General features: G+C 49.4%; 1 protein-coding gene across 1 annotated transcript in view; it reads left to right on the forward strand.

Moving 5' to 3' along the window:
• The window catches only part of NXF1 (nuclear RNA export factor 1), a 466,191-nt gene that overhangs the window by 431,572 nt on the left and 11,748 nt on the right, over nucleotides 1–22,871 (forward strand). The window contains exons 19-20 of the mRNA XM_086938121.1: nucleotides 6,041–6,223; nucleotides 6,672–6,732. Coding sequence (XP_086794247.1) covers nucleotides 6,041–6,223; nucleotides 6,672–6,732 — 244 coding nt within the window. The remainder of the gene's footprint in view (nucleotides 1–6,040; nucleotides 6,224–6,671; nucleotides 6,733–22,871) is intronic.

Raw genomic sequence — 22,871 nt, forward strand, 5'->3', positions numbered from 1 at the left:
GCAGACGCTACTCTCCTACAACCGCTGTCAGAGCTAGCGCAAGAAATATGGAAATGGGCAATACCATTAAAAATAGATCTACTGGCGATACATCTGCCAGGAAAAGAAAACGTGGAAGCAGACTGGCTCAGCAGACAGACATCGGCCTCGCACGAATGGCAGCTGAATGCACAGGAAACAAAGAGACTGTTCGACAGGTGGGGAACTCCGTCAATAGACCTGTTTGCAACACACCAGAACGCGAAATGCCAACACTTCGCATCGAGGCAACCAGAGGAGGGGTCCCTTGGGAATGCCCTATGGATAAGCTGGTCAAAGACATTTGCCTACGCTTTTCCGCCGATTCCCCTGATACACAAGGTGCTCAGCAAGTGCAGGACAAGCAACATGACCCTCATACTGGTCGCACCCCAGTGGGCCAGACAAACATGGTACTCTCAGATTATGGAAATGACACAGAGTGCACCTCACAAATTTGGGAGGAGGAAAGACCTACTCTCCATGCAAAACGGAGAGGTGTTGCATCCAGAGCCAGAAAGTCTCAGCCTAGCAGCCTGGCTCCTGAGGACATAGAGTTCGCACACCTAAGGCTACCTGAGAGCACCCTGAGGGTACTTCGAGAGGCAAGAAGACCAAGCACACGTAAGTGCTACGTGGCCAAATGGAAGAGGTTCACATTATGGTGCAAAAAGGAGGGCCTGCACAACAAGATGACAAGAGACTCTACAGTCCTTAAGTACCTCACACACCTGCTCGAGACTAACCTGAGCTCATCATCGCTAAGGGTACACCTAGCAGCCATTGTCGCCTACACTAGAGGGGAAACAGGCAAAAGCTTTTTTACTTCTATAATTGTAAAAAGATTCTTGGAAGGTGCAAAAAGAATAGCACCACCTAAAAGGTTACCACCACCGGCATGGAACCTCAATATAGTACTGACAGAACTCATGAAAGCACCTTTTGAACCGTTGCATAAAGCCTCACTACAGATGCTAACGTTAAAAACAGCTTTCCTAGTGGCAATCACCTCGCTACGCAGAGTAAGCGAGCTGCAGACGTTAACACTACAGGAACCCTACATACAAATTCACAACGACAGGGTGGTGATAAGAACGGACCCACATTTTATGCCAAAGGTGGTGTCCAAGTTCCACATCAACCAGACAATTCAAATACCAAGTTTCTTTCAGAAACCAACAACAAAAGCAGAAAGGGCACTGCACACTCTGGATGCGAGACGTGCAGTCATGCATTACATAGAGTGAACTAAAGATCACAGGAAAACAAAACCGTTTTTTGTCTCCTTTGCTGAAAGTTTCATGGGAAAAGCTGTTACTAAAGGAACAATTGCACGATGGCTCGCGCAAACTATACCATTCTGCCACAAACAAGCTGGGCAAGAACTAGTAGAGGGGCCATGGGCCCATTCAACAAGAAAGAAGGGAGCTACAATAGCCTTCTTGGCAAACACTCCCATTCAGGACATATGCCTGGCGGCAATATGGGCTTCTGTGCACACGTTCACAAAACACTACTGTGTGGACATACAAATGAACAAGGAAGCACAAGTGGGACAGAAAGTGCTTCAGCACATATTCAAGAACACAAGCTCATCTTCCACCCAGCCGCCACAATAACAACAAACCGCTACGAAGTCCATGCACAGCATAGTGAATCCAGAAAGATTCACGCTGCAAAACGAATAGTTTCTTACCTGTCGGTGTAGTTTTGCAGCTTGAAGATCTTTCTGCATTCACTAGCGAACCCACCCACCTCCGCCAGGAAGATGAGGCTGGAGAAAAGAGGCGGTAATTAAAAAAAATTAAAAAAAGAAACGTCATAGAACTTCAAGGAAAACAGCGCTAAAAGAGAAAAGATGAAGAACATTGCCATACAATTCGGAAACAGAACACAAACGGGAAAGAAAAAAGAATCCGAAGATGGCGCCCAAGGGTGGGAGCTTCCGCAGGAAGCATGCCGACGTCACAGGACGGACACCAAAAGGTGGGACGTCGACGCCCACCTGGGCTACAAAAAAAAAAGAAAAGACTACGATTCCGGACCCAACCACTAGACCGCGGAATAATGCGCAGCATAGTGAATCCAGAAAGATCTTCAAGCTCCAAAACTAAACCGACAGGTAAGAAACTATTCGTTATCCACACACAGAGAGGACTGGCGTCTTTCCCTTTCCTAGCGGAGCAGGAGAATGATTCAATAATCTGGTTATTCCTCTGTCGGTGATGGTGAGCTGGATATGCGATGCTGCCGCGGCAACCTTCGCTGCGTAGCTTTAAGAAAATCTTCCATTTGTTGCAGAGTATTGCAGAAAATCTGTTTGCCGTTGTGTGAGATCTGGAGCCTCGCGGGATACATTAGGGGCGTAGTCAATATGGGCCTTCGTAGCTTAAGCTTGACTGGCAGAAATGTATTTCTTGCTTCCTGCACAGCCATCGTGAAGTCCGGATAAATGGTGAATTCATTCCCTTCGAAGTGCAAGTTTTTTTGTTCACGAGCTTCCTGAGGGCCAGGTCACGATCCCAGTAATTTAACAACCGGGCTATTATGGGTCACGGAGTACTCCCCGGAGGGGGCCGGGGGCCCAGGGAGTGCTGTTCTTTTTCCACCACCATGTGCGCCGATAAGGATTCCGCTCCAAAGGTGGCAACCAGCAGCCGTTCTACAAACTTCTTTCTGGTATTCCAAGAAAGCGGATATTATTGCGGCAACTTCTGGCCTCTAAATCCTCATTCTAAGCTGCTATGACTTATAATATTTTGTCCATTTGCGATACCCGCTTCTGCATCTGGGCCGTGACATCCTCGGTGTCTGACATCTGCTTCTTTAATTTGCCCATCATGTTTGTCTACTTTTTGCACGAGGCAGTCCAGTCTTTTGTTCAGAGTGTCCATTTTTCTGATAGGTCACTGAGACTGTGTTTCATGGCGATGAGTAATGTTTTTACATAGTCTTCGGGGGTCGGCGAGGGAGCACGAGATTGTTCCATGTTGGTAGAACCGTAGTCCGCCGTGTTGGACCTAGTAGACGTTTTATTAGTATCAAGGGTGAAACGGGGCTGGCGGCCATCAGGGTCCCCATCGTGTAGGTAGGTGGTTCCGGACTCCCGCACCACCAGCTTTGCCATCGGAATCTGTTTTGATGCAGTTGCGGTTCGCTGTAGGACCCCCGCCTATTAATTTTCAGTCCTGTTCGCAGACCCTCGAGGGGGGGGGGGGTCGGACTCTGCTCTTACCATGTGGTGTGGAGCTGATCTTGCAGTAGCGTGGGCTTAAGTGGGGGTGTTAGTCTCAGGTTGGCAGTATCTTGCCTCAAAGCTGGTCTTATTAGGAATATTCTGCAAATTCACGGTGCATATGGCGCATATCATCCGGGACATGCAGACGAGCCCACTGTGACTGGGCCTGCCGGTGTCTCAGCTTCTCAAGTAGTGCGAGCCCTGCACTGTAAATCTCAGTCCCCGTCCGCCCCCTCTCATTCCAACTCGATTTGCTTCTGGGGTTCGGGTCATGTCCCCAACATCTCTACCATGCCGCTCGGCTTGCAGGAGACAGAGATAGGCCCTCCGTGGTCCCTATGGGGCCTAGGAGGGGACGATGTGGTGCAGCGGGTACTCTCGCCGAGTCAAACACAGCAGCTGCTCACCTACCTCTCTCGAGGCCAATGTCACACGGCAAAGCAGTCTGGCTCGCTTGGGGGGTCACGGTAACTGAACCGGGACTCCCCTACTCTCCCGCAATAGCCTTTCACCCGCGCTGCTATCCACAGGGAGAAATGTCGCCGGATCCCCTTACTCACGTCTTAGTCTCTCTTTGCACTCCCGATCGGTGGCTCACCTCCACACTGCTCGCAGTCACAGCGGGTTGTGGTACAACCTCCCGCTCACCTCCGCATTCATCTCACATGCCCAAACCAGCCAGCGCTGATTTCAGGGCCCAGTCACCACGTCGGAACTTCGGGGCTCCAATAGCGTAGCGTGCCGCCCGAGAGTACCAGAGCCTCTCAGTGCCTCAGGGTCCCAGCATCAATATTGCGCTCCGCTCGCGTCACCAAGATTTTTTCACCGCCACTGCAGCTCAGTACAAGCAGTCAGACCCCTTGCTTTTCATGTCGATTTGCCATGGTAGTGTAGGATATATGAAGGATCTAGTCTGCCAAACCGCCAGAGCCTCACAGGCGTGCGGCCATCTTGGATGTGCGCCACCTAGCGCCCCCGGCTTTTCGTCCTCATCTTTTTTTGTGGTTTCTGGATCTGAGGAAGGAAGGTTCAGTGTGCCCCTAAATAATACATTTAGGGGCGTTACAGGTAGGTAAAGGGCAGGGACCAATGGGTTCCTTCCCTTGGGTGGGTACACCCCCTATTCTGCCACTCTCCAGTGGGAGGGTGGCAGGAGCCTGTCCCTGGTTGGCTGGGTCCCCCCATCCTCAAGATGGTGGGGACTCAAGGTTGTGCTTCACCTCCCCTCCCCTACCTTAGGGTTGGAGTTGGCAGAGGTGGGCCCACCTCTCTTTCTCATTTGTTTTTCCCGCCAGTTCTCCCGCCCAAAGTGGGGCTTAGAATCAGTGGGGACCAGTTGCTGAAAGCAGCAAATGGTCGGTAGAGGCTCACAAAGGCGGCATGCCTTTGAAGCTTCTCCTTTGTGAACCCTACCTATCCTGGGGGGTGAGGCTTGGCACCTCGTCCCAGGATGTGCATTGTTTCAGGCCCCCGAGAGCAGCAGCTCTCAACCCAGGGGTCCATGTCTGGTGGTGGTAGCTGAAAGCAGCCACTCAGCCTGGACACTAGTGGTGGGTTAGTTTTCAGGGGGCATCTCTAAGATGCACTCTGTGTGCCTTTTTCAATAACTCCCACACTGGCATCAGTGTGGGTTTAATGTACTGAGAAGGTTGATATCAAACGTCTCAGTTTTCAGTTTAGCCAATATGGTGCTGCGGAGTTCGTAATGACAAGCTCCCAGCACCATATACTCTTAATCCCAGCACTGCACTGACAATGTCTAAGACTTAGACACTGTAGGGGTTCAGGGCTCATGCACCTGTACCCTCACCACTGGTATAGTGCACCCAGCTAGAGTGGTGACTGATCTATGCCAGGGCACTGAGTTGTCGGCATGGCACACAGAGATGTGCCACGTTGACTCGTCACTTTGTTCTGCACCAAAACATGCAGCCTGCAAAGGCAGTGTGTGTAAGGGTACAGGGCACAATACGTGCTGCAGCCCTTAGAGGCCTTCTCTGGTCACAGTGCCCTGGGTACCTGTGGTACCATTTACCAGGGGCTGACCTGTGGCCAGACATGCCAATTGGGCTTAGGCTTCAATACTGTTTTAGGGAAAGAACTTGGGCCCTGGGTACATGATTAGCAGGAGCCCAGCGCACACTCAAGCACATCTGCAATTCAGCAAAAAGTGGGGGCAATCATGCAGAAAGAGGGCACTTTCTCACAAGAGTTTCTCTGAGAGACTGGTAACTGCAATTCACTTAGACATGGCTGGTGGCTGTTCTAAACTGTTTTCTTGGAGGACAGTGGTCTCGGTTCAGATTTTTTTGTCTCACATTTCACAGTCCTGGAATTAGGATTCATATTATTGTTTAGTGGCCAACACCATTATATTTAACATTACCTTCATGACTATCTCGTTACATTATGTTCACTCAAAACAGTGTTTTTGGGAGTGGTGCAGGGGGGTGATAGTTAATTATTTCAGGGTTCTTATATCCTGAGTGATAAGGGAACTGCTTTCATGTCATCCAAAGCAATTGAACACCTGTGGAATAGGCCAAAGGCTGTGTACCAGAGTTACTACAGAGAGTAACTTGTTCCAACTTCTTGGTGGCGGGCTCAGTGCCTAAACACTGGATGACCACCTGTTTAACCCAAGGGACTAGCCTTTTTGCTGTTTGTTAAAAGACTCCTGCTTACCTCTGTGTTATCCCCTTAACTTAGCAAGCTGTTACCTTGGTGGTATGTTGAGTAACCATTGTTAACCAGTCAGTACTCTGTGCTCTCATTCTCTGGCAGACTCTGTATAGTGAATGACCAGCTCCATGTTCGCGAAGCCACTCCAGAGGAGATCCGCGAAGCATTTGTCACGTCCGCTCCAACGCCGTCCAGCAGCCCGGTGCCCACCCTTCCCTCAACGCACCAAGAAATGATCCAAGCCTTCTCACTGCAATCTGGCATGAATTTGGAGTGGTCACAGAAGTGAGTTCTCCAACCTTCACGGTCCCACCCTTCTCCTTTCTTCCGATTCACCCTGCCCTTTTCATATTTTTAGCTCTACCTTCACCATCCTGATCATGTTTTATCACATCTTTAATGTCAGTTTGGTAACTTTTTGTTCCATTACGATATCTTCAGCAATTTTTTGTAATGTATTGGTCTGGTTTATGTCTATTGCTGACTTGTCTCCTTTTCTACTCTTTTGCTTAATCTTCATGCTACTTAACTCTTCACTTACTTTTATCATGACACTCGCCCTTTTAATTTTGTCATTTTACTCTCCCTCCATCACAGCCTGTCGTGACTTTAGTAGGATTTCATACTAACATGTCCTTTTGGCCCTCCCACTTCTTTAATCCCTCCACACTTTCACAGTCCCCACCCTCTCAAGTTTTTCTCCAGATCTGATGTTCTCTTGATTTCCCAATAGGTGCCTTATTGACAATGACTGGGACTTTGCCCGGGCAGCACAGATCTTCACACATCTTAAGGTGAGTGGACTGTAACAAAAATAAGGGTACTACCCAGTTTTAATGTTTAGATCATTTTGGGCAGGACATGTGGCTTGGTAGAAATAGTCTTTCATTAACTTCAGTCTCATTTCTTGGTCTACCACCTCATATCCTTCCCTATCTTTTGCATTCATGACCTTTAGAAGTCTTCCTGTAAGTCTGAGTACATTTGTAGAATATTTTTGCTAGACATTTACCTTACAGGTGAACACTATAACTGCACAAACTAGGCGCTTTGAACTATAAGCCTTGTCCAATCACATGCTGTGGCGTTATCCTACCATCTTGTGGTTTCATCTGGAATTGATTGGAAGATTTGTTGAAACTAAACTTAAACTTCCAAATCCTTCCATTCCTTCCCATGCACACACATCTTTTATGGTCTTCTCCTGATGTGGAAGAAATTTGTAGAACTTTTACTCAGCATGGGTCTGGTTATTTTAGCAGATTTAAGACTGGGTACAGGTGCCACTGGATTTACACTCTGGTTTGCCCACAACTTGCGTACCCTCAAGAGCTCTAGTTCTTACTGTGTTTCAGGTGACTTGATGTCATTATTCTGCCTCCAGGATTTATTTTATTTATTTATTTAGAGAGTTTTATATAGCGCGAACAAGATCTTTGCAGATATCAGAGCACTTTACAACAAGGGGTAGGAGAAACAAGAGCGCAATTAACAAGCTTTTGAGCGAAGGATAGTTGAAGGTAGTAAATGAGTAGCAAAATAGGGTAGATACAAGAGGGAGCATAAACAATCAGTTAAACCAATAATACAAATAGACAATCTGAAAAACGAATATTACAAATAGTGAGTCTCAAATAGATCCAAAGTAAGGTACAAGTTCACGTGAATGTAGCCATGAGGATAGCTTTCACTTCTTTCTTAAAGAATGTAGTGGAGGTGATAAGTCTGGTTTCTGGAGGGAGTTCCAGATCCTGGGTGCCATTCCTGAGAAGGAACGCTTATATGTTTTTTCCTTCCGGAATCTACGAGATTTCAGAAGAAGATTCTTTGTACTTCTAGTGGTTCTTGAGCCACCAGAAATTGTCAGCTTCTGAGTGAGGTAGCCAGGTGAGCTGTGGTGTATAGCTCTTTGAGTCATGCATGCAATTTTCAGATGTATTCTGGCCTCAAAAGGCAGCCAGTTTAAGGATTTTAAGTCAGGGGAAATATGCGAGTGTTTTTTTGATCCAGTGATAAGTCTCGCTGCAGCGTTCAAAGAGGCTCTCAGGGGGGCAGTTGTAGATAGGGGGAGTCCGCAGAGGGCGACACTACCGTAGTCTAAGCTTGGTATGACTAGGGCTTGTACTGCAATTTGGAAGTCCTTGGCTGGGAGGAAGGGTTTAAGTCTCCTCAAGGTATTGATTTGGAAATTAGCTCCCTTAGTTGCCTTGCTAATATGCCGTTGCATGTTGAGATTGGCGTCAAGTGTTATGCCTAGAGATTTCGCTGAGTCCACGATGGTAGGTTGGACATTGAGTGCAGTTAGGTGCTTAAGCCAGGTTTGAGAGGTGGAGCTTTTCGCGGGAGGTGAGATCAGAAGGAACTCAGTTTTCAGAGCATTGAGTTTGAGGTGATTATCGGCAAGCCATGATTGTGTGTTTCTGAGCGTTGAGTTCAGTAGTTTGATGTCATTGGGGGATTGTAATTTCAGGTATAGTTGGGTGTCGTCTGCGTACATGTGAAAGTGTACATTAGATGCTTATAACAAGGTGGTGCGAGGTTCCATGACCAGGTTGAACAATGTTGGAGATAGGGAAGATCCTTGTGGGACGCCTAATGTTACAGGCACTGGTGGGGACATCAAGTTGTTGCTCTTGAATTTCTGAGACCGGTTATGTAGAAAGGAAGTGAACCACTTGAGAACAGTCCCAGATAGACCCATTCTGGTGTTTAACAACTCGAGTAAGTTCTCGTGTTTGACTGTGTCAAATGCTGAGGACAGATCAAGAAGGATGAGGAGGCAGGTATCGTTTTGATCTAGGATTTGGAGGGCGTCATCAATTATGTGTGTAATAGCAGTTTCAGTACTGTGCCCTGCTCGGAAGCCTGATTGATGAGGGTTGAGGAGGTCAAACCGATCAATGTGTTTCGTTAGTTGGAGTTGTACGCATTTTTCCAACAGTTTGGCCAGGGTGGGGATATTGGTAATAGGACGGTAATTGTTTGGGTCAGTAGGGTCAGCTGTTGGTTTCTTGAGTATAGGTGTGACTTGTCCAACTTTGAGGGAGTCGGGGATGCGTCCTTGTTGAAGTGAGCTGTTAATAATTTTGGTCCATAGTGGGAGGAGTAATGGGATGAAGTCCTTTACAGCGTTAGCAGGAAGGGGGTCTGTGAGGTGATTGGAAGGTTTCAATGTGGTGAGCAGTTTGTTAATTGTTTCTTCCGAGTAGGTGTCAAAGGATGACCATGCAGCATTGTTCTTTGGTTCAGTGGATGTTATGCTGTGGGGGTTGGAGTAAAGGTTTACGTCATTGGGGAGATCTTTCCTTATGTTATCAGTCTTTAGATTGAAGAAAGCAGAGAAGTCTTCACAGGATGGAATATCTCCTGTTGTGCTATGCGATAGTTGGGATTGATCCTTGGATTGTGTATTGATTAGTTCAAAAAGTTTTCTTGGTCAGTTTTTTGCTCGGTCGAGCTGGAGGCTGAAGAAATCTGATTTTGTGCTCTTTATTTTCCTGAAGTAGGCGTTTCTTTTTTCCTTCAGAGTTTTAAGGTGCAGTGCCGAAGGGGCTGATCTCCGGGTGCGCTCTGCCATTCGCATGGCCCATCTATCTTCGTTGAGTCTACCATCGTACCATGGGTTGGTTTTCTTGGTGGAGACTCTTTTCAGTTGCAAGGGGGCGGCCTCATTGATTATAGAAGTCATAGAGTTGAGGTAGTGGTCGGTCAAAGATTGAACGTCCAGAGCACCGGTAGGGCGAAGGAGGAGATTGCAGCTGTGGGAAGGTAAAGAGTTTTGATTGAGTTTCTTCAGGTCCCTTTTCCAGACCTTGGATTTGGTGGGTTGAACCGGGTTAAATTTAACTTTTTCATTAATGAAGAATGTGATAATGTGGTGGTCTGACCAGTCACAGGGTTGGATCGATCCAAGTTGGGTAGAGTTCTCTTTAGAGATGATAAGGTCGAGGATAGAGCCTTTATCGTGGGTCGGGTTGTTGCAGATTTGGGTGAGGTCAAGAGCGTTGAGGTAATTTTTGAGGCTTTTTACCACCGCGTCATTGTGATCGTTCCAGTGGAGATTGAAGTCACCAAGGAAAATTTGAGTGTGTTGCCGTCCGGAATTGGATGAGATTGTGTCCATGAGTTGTTGGGTGAAGATTAGGTTGTCCCCAGGTGGGTGGTAGATGACGTGTAGAGAGCATACAGGTTTGCTCTCGCTGATGACATCTAGGCAGATGTATTCACAGGAGGTGAGAGAGGGGGAGGTGGCTCTAGTAACTGAGAGGTTGCTCCTAAAAATACATGCGATTCCACCGCCTGTCTTGCTAGATCTGTCAAGTCTAATGATGTGGTAGTTGGGGGGAACTAGAATATCCATGATAGGTGTAGACGATTCAGTTAACCAAGTTTCAGTCAGAATGGTTAGATCAAGGTCCAGCGTTTTGATGAGATCGGCGATGTCGGAAGAGTGTCTAGGGGCCGACCTGCAGTTGAGAAGTATGCATTTGAGCCTTGGGGTGCAGGGGGTGGTAGAGGGTTCTAGAGTGAGTGGGACTTTTTTAAGGTTATTTGGGACGAAGCCTCTGTTTTGAGTGGGGTGCCTAAGGGCGTTAGGGTGAATCGTGGGGATGGAAAGGTGTGTGGTGGCTAGGTTGTTTTGGGGAACTGGGTCATATGAGCGGAGGAGGGTGCGTATGTCGTGGTCCGAAAGTGGATTGACGGTGCGTCGGGAGCGGTTGATGGGATTGCGAGCGGGGATTGAGGTCCAGTGTCGGAAGTTTTGTGTGGTAGGATGAGTAGGATGGGTGGGGGATTTGTTAGGGGAGGATGAGTAGGATGGGTGGGGGATTTGTTAGGGGGGGAAGTGGTGGTAGGTAGGTGGTGTCTGGGTTCTTTGAAGAGTAACTCTTTGAGGGTGTGGAGATCTTCTTTGACTTGGAGGAGGGTGGACATAATCATGTCTAGCGTGGGATTGGGAGTGGAGTTGGGACTGGGTACTGAAAGTGTATAGGTGTCTGTTACAGGAGTGTGGGGGAGGGGATGTGATGCAACTGCAGGGGTTGGTGGTATTAGTGAGTGGGTTAGTGTTCGGAAGGGTAGGTAGGTTGGGTGTGAGGGGTGTGGTTGAGTTAGGAGGGGGAGGGATGTTGAGGAGTGAGTTTAGGCTGGGTTGTTGCGGGGGTGCAGGTGAGGTAGTGGGGACTGAGTGGGGGGGAGAAGTTGAGGGATAAGTGAGGGCTAGGGGAGACTAGGGTGCAAGTGAGGTAGTGGGGACTGAGAATGGGGTGTCAGACAAAGGAGGAAAATGAGTCTCCCCTTGTGTCAGTTGACCCTCCACAGGTCATGTCCAGATATGCAGCTCCTAGCTTCTAGGAGATGAGACAATTGTGTACCTCCAGGAAGCTAAAACAGGGTTCTAACCCTACCATTCCCTTTCTGATTGGTCTCTTAGAGACTTACGATGCCAGAAGAACTGCTAACCCAGATTCTTCTAATCCAGGTGGGAACATGCCTCCCTTAGAGGGAACCCCAGGTGACCCTGACCTCATCCACCTCTCTGCAGAAGGTGAAGAGGAGGAAGAGGAAGAAGAGTTATCAGGGGACGAGGCAGACAAAGGTCAGGTAGAAGTCAGTAGACTCACCAGGACCAACTTAAGTAGGCATGAGAATGGACTTGGGGGAGCCCCAGGCCCACTCTCAGGCAGGCTTAACCTTGGTAATGGACGAGTTAGGTCTCTATCCAGAGGCTCTAACAGATCCATTAGAACCAATGGCTCTCAGACCTCTTCTCGCAGAGGGATGACATCCCCTCAGAGGAGAGAGCATGAGGCCAAGATGAGGGAAGTCAATCTGAGGATTGAAAGGGAAGAACTTGCCCTGGCCAAAGAGAGACTTGCCTTTGCTAGAGAGCAGAAATTGAGTGGGGTAGATCCCACTGGTGGCAGCATTTTACCTAGAGAAAGGGACGGGAGTTTAGACACTAGACACCTGAGTAAGATAGTGCCCCCCTTTAAACAAGGGGATGACATCCACAAATGGATGACTGCTGTGGAGAGGGCCTGCACTGTACAGTGTGTCCCCCAGAGTCAGTGGGCAGCTATCTTGTGGCTCTCCTTTGAAGGCAAAGGTAGAGATAAGCTCCTCACTACTAGAGTTGAGGATGCTAACAATTACCAAGTCCTGAAGAATTCACTGGTTGATGGGTTTGGCTTAACAACTGAACAGTACAGGTTGATGTTCAGAGACACCCAGAAAACTCAGTCTCAGGATTGGACTGACTTTGTTGATTTTGCCACTAAGGCTTTTGAAGGCTGGCTACTGGGAAGTAAGGTTACTGATTTCAAAGGATTGTACAATCTAATTATGAGAGAGCAAATCTTAAGTAATTGTCAGAACCAGTTATTACACCAGCACCCGGTAGACTCTGATCTGACCTCTCCACAAGAATTGGGTAAGAGGGCAGACAAATGGGTCAGAACCAGGGTCAGGCCTAAGAACCAGGGTGGTGACCAAAAGAAGGAATCAACCAAGCCTCAAGAGAAGGGTGGGAACAAATCTTCTGATCAAACCACAGGGCCCCAAAAATCCTCTGAAAAGGGTGGGTCCCAAACTTCTCCCAACTCCCAAAAGAAACCTTATTGTCATACCTGCAAACAGGTAGGCCATTATAAAAGTGACAGCAGTTGCCCCAAGGCCAACAACAATAAGGAGAATATACCCCCAAGTACTACTCCCAGACCTCCTGTTACCACTAGTGGTAATCCCCCAGGTGGTGGGAGTGCCCCCAAGAATGTGGTGGGCATTACTTTGGGAAACCAGGTGTACCATGGCCTAGCCAGGTCCCCTAACACAACACTTGTCTGTGAGACTGGCATGGGGTTTGCCAACTTCACTACTGGTTCCCACATTTTGGGGAAGTATAGACAAGAGCCCCTTATCAATGGTCAGAAAGGTGAGGCATTCAGAGACACAGGGGCCAGCATCACCATGGTGATTGACCATCTGGTCCCCTCTGCTCAACTGACCCCTGGTTTCATTTATCAGGTGACAGACATGCATGGAGTGAAAAGAAGGCATCCCATGGCAGTAGTCGAGCTCAGCTGGGGTAATGTCACAGGGCCCATGAGGGTGGCAGTGACAGACAACCTACCTGTAGATTGCTTACTGGGGAATGACCTGGAACTCTCAGCATGGGCTGAGGTGGATCAAGAAACCCACTCCAGGATGATAGGCCTACCCAGAAAGGTTAGTGGGGCAGTAATAGCTACAGCCCCAGTCCAAGCACCATTCCTCCCTGAAAAGGTTTGGAAGGGCAGTGGTAGCCAATGCCCAGACTCAGACACACTTTCCAGAACGGGATAGGAGGGCTGTGACAGTCACAGCCCAAACACAAACTGAGTGCCTTCCTGAAAAGGTTGGCAAGGCTGTCATGGTCTCAGCCTCTACTCAAACAGATAGTGAGGTTGTGAAGCCTGAAACAATGGATCACTCCACTCAGACAGAGAGCATTGAGGAGGAAGAGAAATCTCCCTCCCACCAGACTCTAGGAAAGGATCAGCCTCCTCAGGGAACTGATCTGACCCCTTGTGAAGGAACTGCCCCAGAGGTAGTCGGGCCTAGCCTGGCAGAGCCCCTGATGTCAGTGGACCCTTCCAAGGTGGGACCCAGTCTGGAGCAGGTAACCTGCCCCTCTCTACCCTGCCTCAGTCAACCCAGGGCTGTAGAGGTCAGGGAGGCCAGTGGTGGACCCCAAAGGGCCCCCTGTCCAAAAGAACTTCCCAATCAACAGGTTAGGATCACTGAAGCTAGTAGACCTAGCCAAGTGAAAATAAAACAGACTCCTGAGGGATCCCCCTTAAAAGTAGTTAGGGACCTCCCACAGCTGGACACTGTTGGGCACAGCCAAACATGGGGCCTAAAAACCCCAAACCTGACCTGTCCCTCCAGTAAGCCAAACAGAGGGACTCAGCCTCCAGCTTTAGGTAGCCAGAGGTTGACCCTGAGAGCTCATAGCAACTCGGTACTGGAAAGAAAGGCACATATGGTGGATAGTGATTGGAGAAAGTTGAGCCCAACAGTAGTGGAGTCTCACTTCAGTACTCCATTACCACACCAGCCTTTTACTTTGCCAAAACACACCACAGGTAGTGATTCCCTATGGTGGAGACCCTCAGATACCCTTAAGGTGAGGGGTTACTTAGTGGACCATGATATAGGGGGTAACCATGCCAGTGCAGGTACCACCTCATATGGCCACTCAGGCAATATAGGCTTACCTGGTCAAGGATAGCCTTATCTGCTTTCGTTTGGGGGGGGGGGGGGGGGGGGGGGGTGTGTAGGAAGGTGGATACCTGACTATGGTTGCCCCCAACTTTTTGCCTGGTGTTTTGCTGGTTTTCCGACTTAGTTGACCTGGGACCCTGCTATTCAGGGCCCCAGGCCTACTGCTCTCTCTGTAAAATGGATTTTACCTGAACAAGCAGGGAGGAACGAAATCCTTTCCCCTGAGCAAACTTGCGCAAGAAATCTGGCAATGGACAATAACACAACAGATCTGCAAACAGTACTTCTACCAGGAGTTGACAACGTCCCAGCAGACTGGCTAAGCCGACAAAACACACGAATCGGAGCTAAAGCAAACATCGAAGAAGAACGTTGTGATAGATTCCTTACCTTAGAATTACCCCCAGGCATCAGACTGGATCCGGAAAGTTTTCTTCAGCAGTACCCCTGCGCGTCAGAAGGTGGCGTTGAGCAGCCCGCGGCCGTCGTTGGCATCGTGGTTGCCGAGGTGACATCGCGGGCGCAGAGATGATGTCGCAGCAGCTACTTAGACGCCGCCCTCACGCGCTGACGTCAGTTCTTTCTTTTTCCACGAAAGCAAGCCCAGATCCGGAGAGAGCGGTACCCCCAGTCATTTTTTGACTGCGTTTTTCGAGGCCTTTTGTCTGCTTTTTTCGAGTTGATCGACTCCTGGTGCTGTAGGGATGCCCGCCTTCAAGTCTTGCAGGGACTGTCATCGCACAATGTCGGTGACTGACGCGCACTGCATGTGTCTCTACTGCCTGGGGCGCAACCACGATCCCAAGTCGTGCCCCGACTGCCGGGCCATGGGGCCGAAGACTTTGCGGGGAGCGGTCCCGAAAGTTGCTTGAAGTCCAGCAGTCTGCTCTGCGCTGTTCAAGATCCTGGTCCCATGGGAGGTTGAGGGACCGGTCACAGAGCCATCACCATTGTTCGTCGGGATCGAAGTCTTCGCACTCTGGGTCAGGTAAGGCGAAGCATCACAAGAAGTCGAAGAAACGCCATCGCTCTCCGGCTTTGCCTCGCTAGATACGGCTGAGTGTGCGGGTGGTGCCTCCCCCGCGGCTCCGGCAGAGCCTATGTAGTCGCTGTCGACCTTCCTGCCCTTCGTGGGTTCGTTGGCGACCCCGGCCCAGCTGCAGGAATTTGTCAGCCATGGCCTGCCTCTTTGGGCCGTCGGGTCAGCCGGCATGCCTTCTGGTCCAGCGATTCCAACTGGGGGTCCTCACCCTTCACTGTTGGCGGCTCCGGCATCGCTATCGGCTCGGGCACCGCAGGTTCCCCATGGATCCAGTTCTGGATCCCGGTCGACGCCGGTTGTCCTTGTAACACCTTCACTGACGTCAACCCCACCTGCACCACCCCCGACGTCGCCTGTGGCACCGAATTTTGTCGTCCCCAGTTTCAGCCCCGATACGGACATGGAGCAGAAACGCGTCGCTTAACGAGAATTCCAACGCCGATGGGACCCTTCTTTTCCTATGTCCAGCCTCCGTATTTTCGACATGTACATCAGCCTTCGGAGGAAAGGGGGTGGGGGGCTGGTAAGGGGTCTGATGACCCTCTCGCAGCCCAGTGCGAGTATGACCCGGACTGGGCAGAGGAGCTGGGGGATGCCAGTGGCATTGACATCTCTCCTGACCTTGGCACGCTCAATCCTCCTACCGCGGCTACCGAGGAGGGCGCTAGTTACGCAGTGGTGTTGCGTGGGGCATCCGAGGTTCTACACCTCCAACTCCCTACAGTGGCCGTCAGGACTAACCTCCTGTCAGAAGTGCTTCAGCCGGCTGCTGCCTCTGCAGAGCCACTGCTGCCCTTTAATGATGCACTTTCTGACGTTCTTTTGGGCATCTGGTCCAGGCCCAACACAGAGGCTCCTGTGGATACGAAATTGGCCGCACGGCATCGCCCGGCCCCAGGCGACCCCCTTTCCCTCTCCCTACACCCCACCCCTAACAGCTTGTTTGTCAAAACCCCCACGTCCCAAAGTGCATTCCCTACTGCACCCCTGGATTGGGAATCCAAGAGACTGGACCTGTTTGGGAAAAAGATTTGTTCGAGGCATATGAGCTGCAGATCCTACACTTAGCAATAGAGCGCCACCTGGTGTTGGGCTCGGATGATTGCAGGTTGTTGTCTTCTTGGAAGAAGTCTTTGTAGTCACGAGATAGGTGACTCCTCCCTTGGACAATACTGCGCATGATCATCGACTCCATCCTCAGATTGTTTTTTTCCGCCACTGAGTTCGGATGAAAGTTTTCCGTTCCGGCTAGAAAAGACTTTTTCTGCATTTTCGAAGCGAGAAACTTTAGATAAACTTATTTCGACATCGAATAGACTTTTCAACATCACCACCTACATTCCGGTGCGTCGATGCGGGCCGGTGGGCCTATCGGCGCCGTACAGCCTACGCCTCATGGACAGAACTCCATTCAAGAGATGCCCGGTATGTCGAGCAAAGTTCCCTCATAGCGACCATCACGAGGTCTGCAACCTCTGTCTCTCGCCAGAACACGACGAGTCGACCTGCGCAGCCTGTGCCTCCTTCCGATCGAAGAAAACTATTCGGGATCGGAGGGCCCGTCGATACAAAATGAGATCAGCACCGGAGGCCATCTTTGAGGAGGAGATCGTCGAAGAAGACTTCTCCGAGGACGAAGATCCAATCAAAGATATCTCCGAGGACGAGGCTCCACCCGTCGCCGAGGAAGACTCGCCTGATCTCCAGATCATATCGGGGGCAGAGGACTCGGACGATTCGATTCCATCTCGACAACCTGGGAGTACCACTTCCCCTGCACAACACACACTACCCAAGACAAAGGCAGCGGTCGACACTCCGCCCATGGGGCCCAGTCGAGACTGAAATTTACCCTCCGACGCCCCACCTTCGGGCTCGGCTCTGAGGGAAAAGACTACGCCTTCCGGTGCCTCGGCACCGAAAAAACATGTGCCAATTCCACCTCCTCCATTGGCACCGGAACATCCTTAGACACCGAAGGATTCTTCGACACCGAAGCCAAAACCCCCTTCGGTGCACAAAGACCCTTCGGCACCTGAACCAAAAGACACATCGGTGCAGAAGCCAAGAACCGTACCGGATCCGAAAGCTTCGACTCCGAAACCCTCTGGTTCCAAAAATAAAGAAGGGAAGCCAGATTTTGGCGCCGCAGCCCAACAAAACCTGTCTCCATGCCGAAATCTACAATATCTGTACCAAAGACTTCAAGGCATGATACAGACAAGCCTAAACCATCTTCGGCACCGAAAAAATTGCCACAGGACTCAATCACTCCTCCTAAGGCAAAGAACACTAATCAACCTCTATCGGCACCGAAAACATCAACGCCAAAGAAGATTACAGAACAAGAAGAACTGTTTAAACCAGATCCTAAACAGAAAAAAGTCCATATTAATCCAAAAACTGGACATGTGGAAGCAATTCCATATAAAAAAAGACTAGAAGTAATTCCCTTTAACAAAGGACCAGCAGACACACCACTTCCACCTGTGGTTCCTGCCAAAAAGGACTGTGCAACTTCTCCAATGCACCCTTCCTCTCCTTCACCTTCTTCCTCTCCTAATCCTTACATTGAACCTATGACTTCTCCAGTTCAATCTCCTGCATCATCACACCACACTGACAAAGAGTATGATTTAGGTGGGTTCAATGACGTAACATACCCTTTAGATGAGGATGTCAACCCCCAATATCCCAAGGAGGACGGGGCTTATGGTTTTACACCAGACATCCCTGAGCCTCAGTACTACCCAACAAAACCTTCCCCTACAGAAGATAGTATTGGGTTTAATCATCTATTAAACAGAGCTGCCCTTTACCATGGAGTGTCAATGCACTCTGATGCCATTGAGGAGGATTTCTTACTAGACCCTTTTGAGCAGTCACAAAGGTCTACTCAAATATTACCTATGATCAAAGGAGTTATTAAACATACTCCAGACATTTTTAAAGATCCAGTAAGATGTAGGGTGCTAAATCCCAGAGCAGAAAAAAAGTATAGACCAGCACCAGCTGATCCGGTCTATATTAAGGGACATCTGCCACTAGACTCTTTGGTAGTGTCAAATTCACGTAAAAGAGCAAACTCCCAAACTTCTGGTGACACGCCCCCGCCTGACAAAGAATCAAAAATTATTGATGCGTCGGGAAAAAGGATTGCTGCACAAGCAGCAAACATATGGCGCATAGCAAACACACAAGCCTTACTCTCACGCTACGACAGGGCTCACTACGACCAACTAGAAAAATTAATGGAACATCTCCCAGATCAATACAAAGATCAGGCAGCAGAGCTCTTACAAGAAGGCAAACTAATATCTAATGCCTCAATTAAATGCGCACTAGATGTAACTGACTCAGCATTCAGAGCAGTCAATACTAGTGTGATTCTCAGACGTCATGCATGGTTACGCATTTCAGGTTTTAAACCAGAGGTACAGAACTACCATCTTGAACCAGCCCTTCAATCAAAACCAGTTGTTCGGGCCGGAGGTAGACAACACACTAGAGAAGATGAAAAAAGACACGGACACAGCTAAGTCTATGGGTGCATTATAATCCACCCAGAATAAAAGTTATTTTCGTCACTCCTTCTATAGAGGAGGCTCAAAGCAAACAGGCACAGAGTCCACATCATCTTTTAAGACCAACAGACAAACCTCCTCTAACAAAGGCTACTTTAGAGGAGGATACAGAGGCAACAACAAGGGAAGAGGCAGAGGCAATAACAACAACCGCTCCTCTTCCACTCCCAAACAGTGACTTCCCTCTGCCTCCCCTACAGCATTCCACTCCTGTGGAGGGCAGACTTTCACAGTTCCTACCTGTCTGGAACTCCATCACAACAGACAGGTGGGTAAGACAAATTATCCAACATGGCTACTGCCTACAACTCACAGCAACCCCCCCAAATATACCACCCAGGCAGCGTCCAATGTCCACAGACCATATAACTCTGCTTCAACAGGAAGTTCTAGCACTTCTACAAAAAGATGCTATTCAAGTAGTTCCTTTAGAGGAACAAGGAACAGGAGTTTACTCCCTGTACTTCCTAATTCCCAAAAAGGACGGGACATTAAGACCAATTCTCGACCTCAGGCCCCTCAACCACTACATACAATCTGATCATTTTCACATGATCACTTTACAACAAGTACTCCCATTACTACAACAGGGAGATTTTCTGTCCACAGTAGACCTAAAGGACGCCTACTTTCGCATTCCTATACATCCTTCGCACAGGAAGTATCTAAGGTTTGTCATACAAGGACAACACTATCAGCGCCCCTCGGGTGTTCACGAAAGTAATGGCGGTGGTTGCAGCTCATCTGCGCAGATCAGGGGTTCCAGTCTTCCCCTATCTTGACGACTGGCTGTTGAAGGCGGGATAGCCCTAGGCAGTTGTCCCCCACCTCCAGACTACTGCCGACCTCCTGCATTTGCTAGGGTTCTTTATCAATGTGCCGATGTCGCACCCGATTCCATCTCAGAAGCTCCTCTTCATCGGAGCAGTTCTGGATATAGTGCTCTTTCGGGTCTATCTTCCCGAACGGCGAGTCCAGGATATTCAGGCTCTGATTCTGATGTGTCGGCCTCTTTCCTGGGTTTCGGTCAGGATGACCCTGAGGCTGCTGGGCCTCATGGCCTCCTGCACCCTGCTGGTCGATCATGCCAGATGGCATATGCGGGTTCTGAAGTGGGACCTGAAGTTCCAGTGGGTGCAGCATCAGGGGAACCTGTCAAGTCCGTCCATATTTCGGAGGGCACTGCAAGACTGTTGCAGTGATGGCTCACAAACCGGAATTGGGTCAATGGCAGATCCCTCTCCCTTCCCCAACCGGAGCACACAGTAGTGACGGATGAGTCCCTTCTGGGATGGGGCGGCCACATGGGAGAGGCGGAGATCAGAAGCCTCTTTTCTCCAGTGGTGTCCCGGCTCCATATCAACCTTCTGGAGCTGCGGGCAATCCGACTTGCACTGAAAGCATTCCTTCCCTCTCTCAAGGGGAGAGTAGTGCAGGTGTTCACGGACACCACCACAGCCATGTGGTACTGCAACAGACGGGGCGCGGTGGGGTTGTGGGCCCTATGTTAGGAGGCTCTGCGCCTCTGGACGTGGCTGGAAAATCCAGGCATTTCCCTGTTGGCTCAACACCTGGCAGGTTCACTGAACGCCAGGGCGCACAAACTCAGCCGCAGGTGCATGATGGATCACGAATGGCATCTTCACTCGGATGTGGTGCAAGGTCTCTTTCAACAGTGGGGAGAGCTTTGGCTAAATCTATTTGCCACCGAAGAGAATGTGCAATGTCGGCAGGTCTGTGCGTTGGAATTTCCAAGGCGGCACTCCCTCGGCGACGCTTTTCGTCGCGAGTGGAGTTGTAGTCTGTTGTGAGCCTTTCCCCCTATACCACTTCTGCCCAGAGTGCTGAAGATCAGGCGCGACCAGGCCAAGTCATTCTTGTGGCTCCGGACTGGGCTCAAAGAGTATGATATACAGAGCTACTCCGTATAACGATCGATTCCCCGGGAGGATCTTCTGTCGCAGCAGCAGGGGACGGTCCTCCACCCAAACCTCTCCAGCCTCCACCTCCTTGCGTGGAGATTGAGCGACGGCAGTTAATTCCTTTTGACTTGTCTCCTGAAGTTTGTAATGTCATTCTGGCGGCCAGGTGGCCCTTTACTAAGTTGGTATACGCCTGCAGGTGGAAAAAAAATTGTGGCATGGTGCACAGCAAAGGCTGTGGATACCCTTCCTGCCCCTCTTTCAGAAGTCCTTTTGTTCCTTCTTTCTTTAGCCCAGCAGGGCTCTGCTCTGGGCACTTTCAAGGGCTACCTTTCTGCTGTTTCGGCCTTTCCCCCCGGCTCCCTGAAGACCTCTCTTTTCAAGTCCCCTGTTGTAAATAGATTCCTCAAAGGCATTACAATTACTCACCTTTTCCCTCCTATTCCTTTCGTGATGCCACAGTGGTACTTGAATCTGGTTCTGGCATATTTGATGTGTGCTCCCCTTGAGCCTCTTCACAACTGTCCTCTACGTCTCAACTCTAAAGACTGCTTTCTTGGTTGCCATCACCTCCGCTAGGAGAGTGAGTGAGCTCCAGGCTCCTTTTTGTAAACCTCCTTTTCTGTCTGTCCATCCAGACAAGGTTGTACTCCGAACCCGTCCATCTTTTCTGCCAAAAGTTGTGACTGCTTTTCACATCGGGCAAACAATCACTTTGCCCACCTTCCTTCTGCATCCTTCAGAGAGGAAAAGAGACTGCACCGTCTGGACCCAAAACGTGCGCTCTGATTTTACCTGAGCCGCACACAATAGTTCCGGGTGGATGACTAACTCTTTCTTGGCTGCGTTGGCCCCGAGAAAGGACGGGCCGTACACAAGCAGACTATCTCCTGATGGATCGTCTTGTGTATCAAAGCCTGTTATTCTCTGGCAAAGGAGCCTATGTTGGGGCTGCGCGCCCATTCCACCAGGACGACGGCTGCCACTACGGCGTTGGAACGTGGTGTCACCTTACAAGACATCTGTCAGGCAGCTACGTGGGCCTCGCTGCACACTTTTACTAAGCATTACTGCCTGGACAGCCAAGTCCAGAGAGATGGCTTCTTTGGCCGTTCAGTTCTCCAGGACTTCCTGGTGTGATCTTGGTTCGCAGACTCACCACTGGTGTTGGTATTGCTGGGGTATCTATTCTAAGGTAAGGAATCTATCACTATGTGTTTCTTTCAGATGAACAAATTACTTACCTTCTGTAATGATATATCTGTAAGAAACATTAGTAGTGATAGATTGCTTACCGCCCCACCCATCTTCCCCGTTCTGCGAACTGATTTCTAGGGTTAAGGTCATGCCTTCCAGGGCCCTAGTTTCAAGGCACCAGTGGTCAGTATCTTGCATGGCTCTGCGTTCCTGGAACGGAAAGTCGTGTACAGAACTGACGCCAGCGTGTGAGGGCAGCATTTAAGTAGCCTCTGCGGGGTCATCACTGCGACCACGACGCTAACGACGGACGCAGAGCCGCACGACGCTACCTTCCGACGCGCAGGGGTACTGCTGATGAAAACTTTCCGGATCCAGTATGACGCCTGGGGTAATTCTAAGGTAAGGAATCTATCACTAATAAGGTTTCTTACAGATAGATCGTTACCGAAGGTAAGTAACTTGTTCAACAGTACAATACCTGTTCAACATTGGGGGAACACCAGTGTTGGATCTCTTTGCAACAATACAGAACAGGAAATGCCAAAACTTTGCATCCAGGTTTCCACACCACCTGTCAAAGGGAAATGCGCTTTCACTCAATTGGTTTCAGACATTTGTCTACACCTTTCCACCACTGTAAGAAACTGGCTCTATATATACTACACCAAAATGAGGTATAGTGTGTATAGAGTCCAAGTGTCTCCAGAGGTAGGCAGACGTTAAAGTTAGATAGAACCTTACTCTTTTTTTGTGGTAGAGTGGTCGAGCAGTAAGGCAGTATCAGAGGACAGTGTTAAGCATTTGATGTACACACTCAGTCAGCAAATTAATTCACACGCTCAAAAAATGAACTTTAGGCCAATTGTTTTTGTATAGAAAATTATACTGTTTATTTTAAGAACAAAGCAAGCCTGGCATAG

This window comes from Lissotriton vulgaris, chromosome 9 (genome assembly GCF_964263255.1).
Source record: "Lissotriton vulgaris chromosome 9, aLisVul1.2, whole genome shotgun sequence".
Classification (NCBI taxonomy): Eukaryota; Metazoa; Chordata; class Amphibia; order Caudata; family Salamandridae; genus Lissotriton; species Lissotriton vulgaris.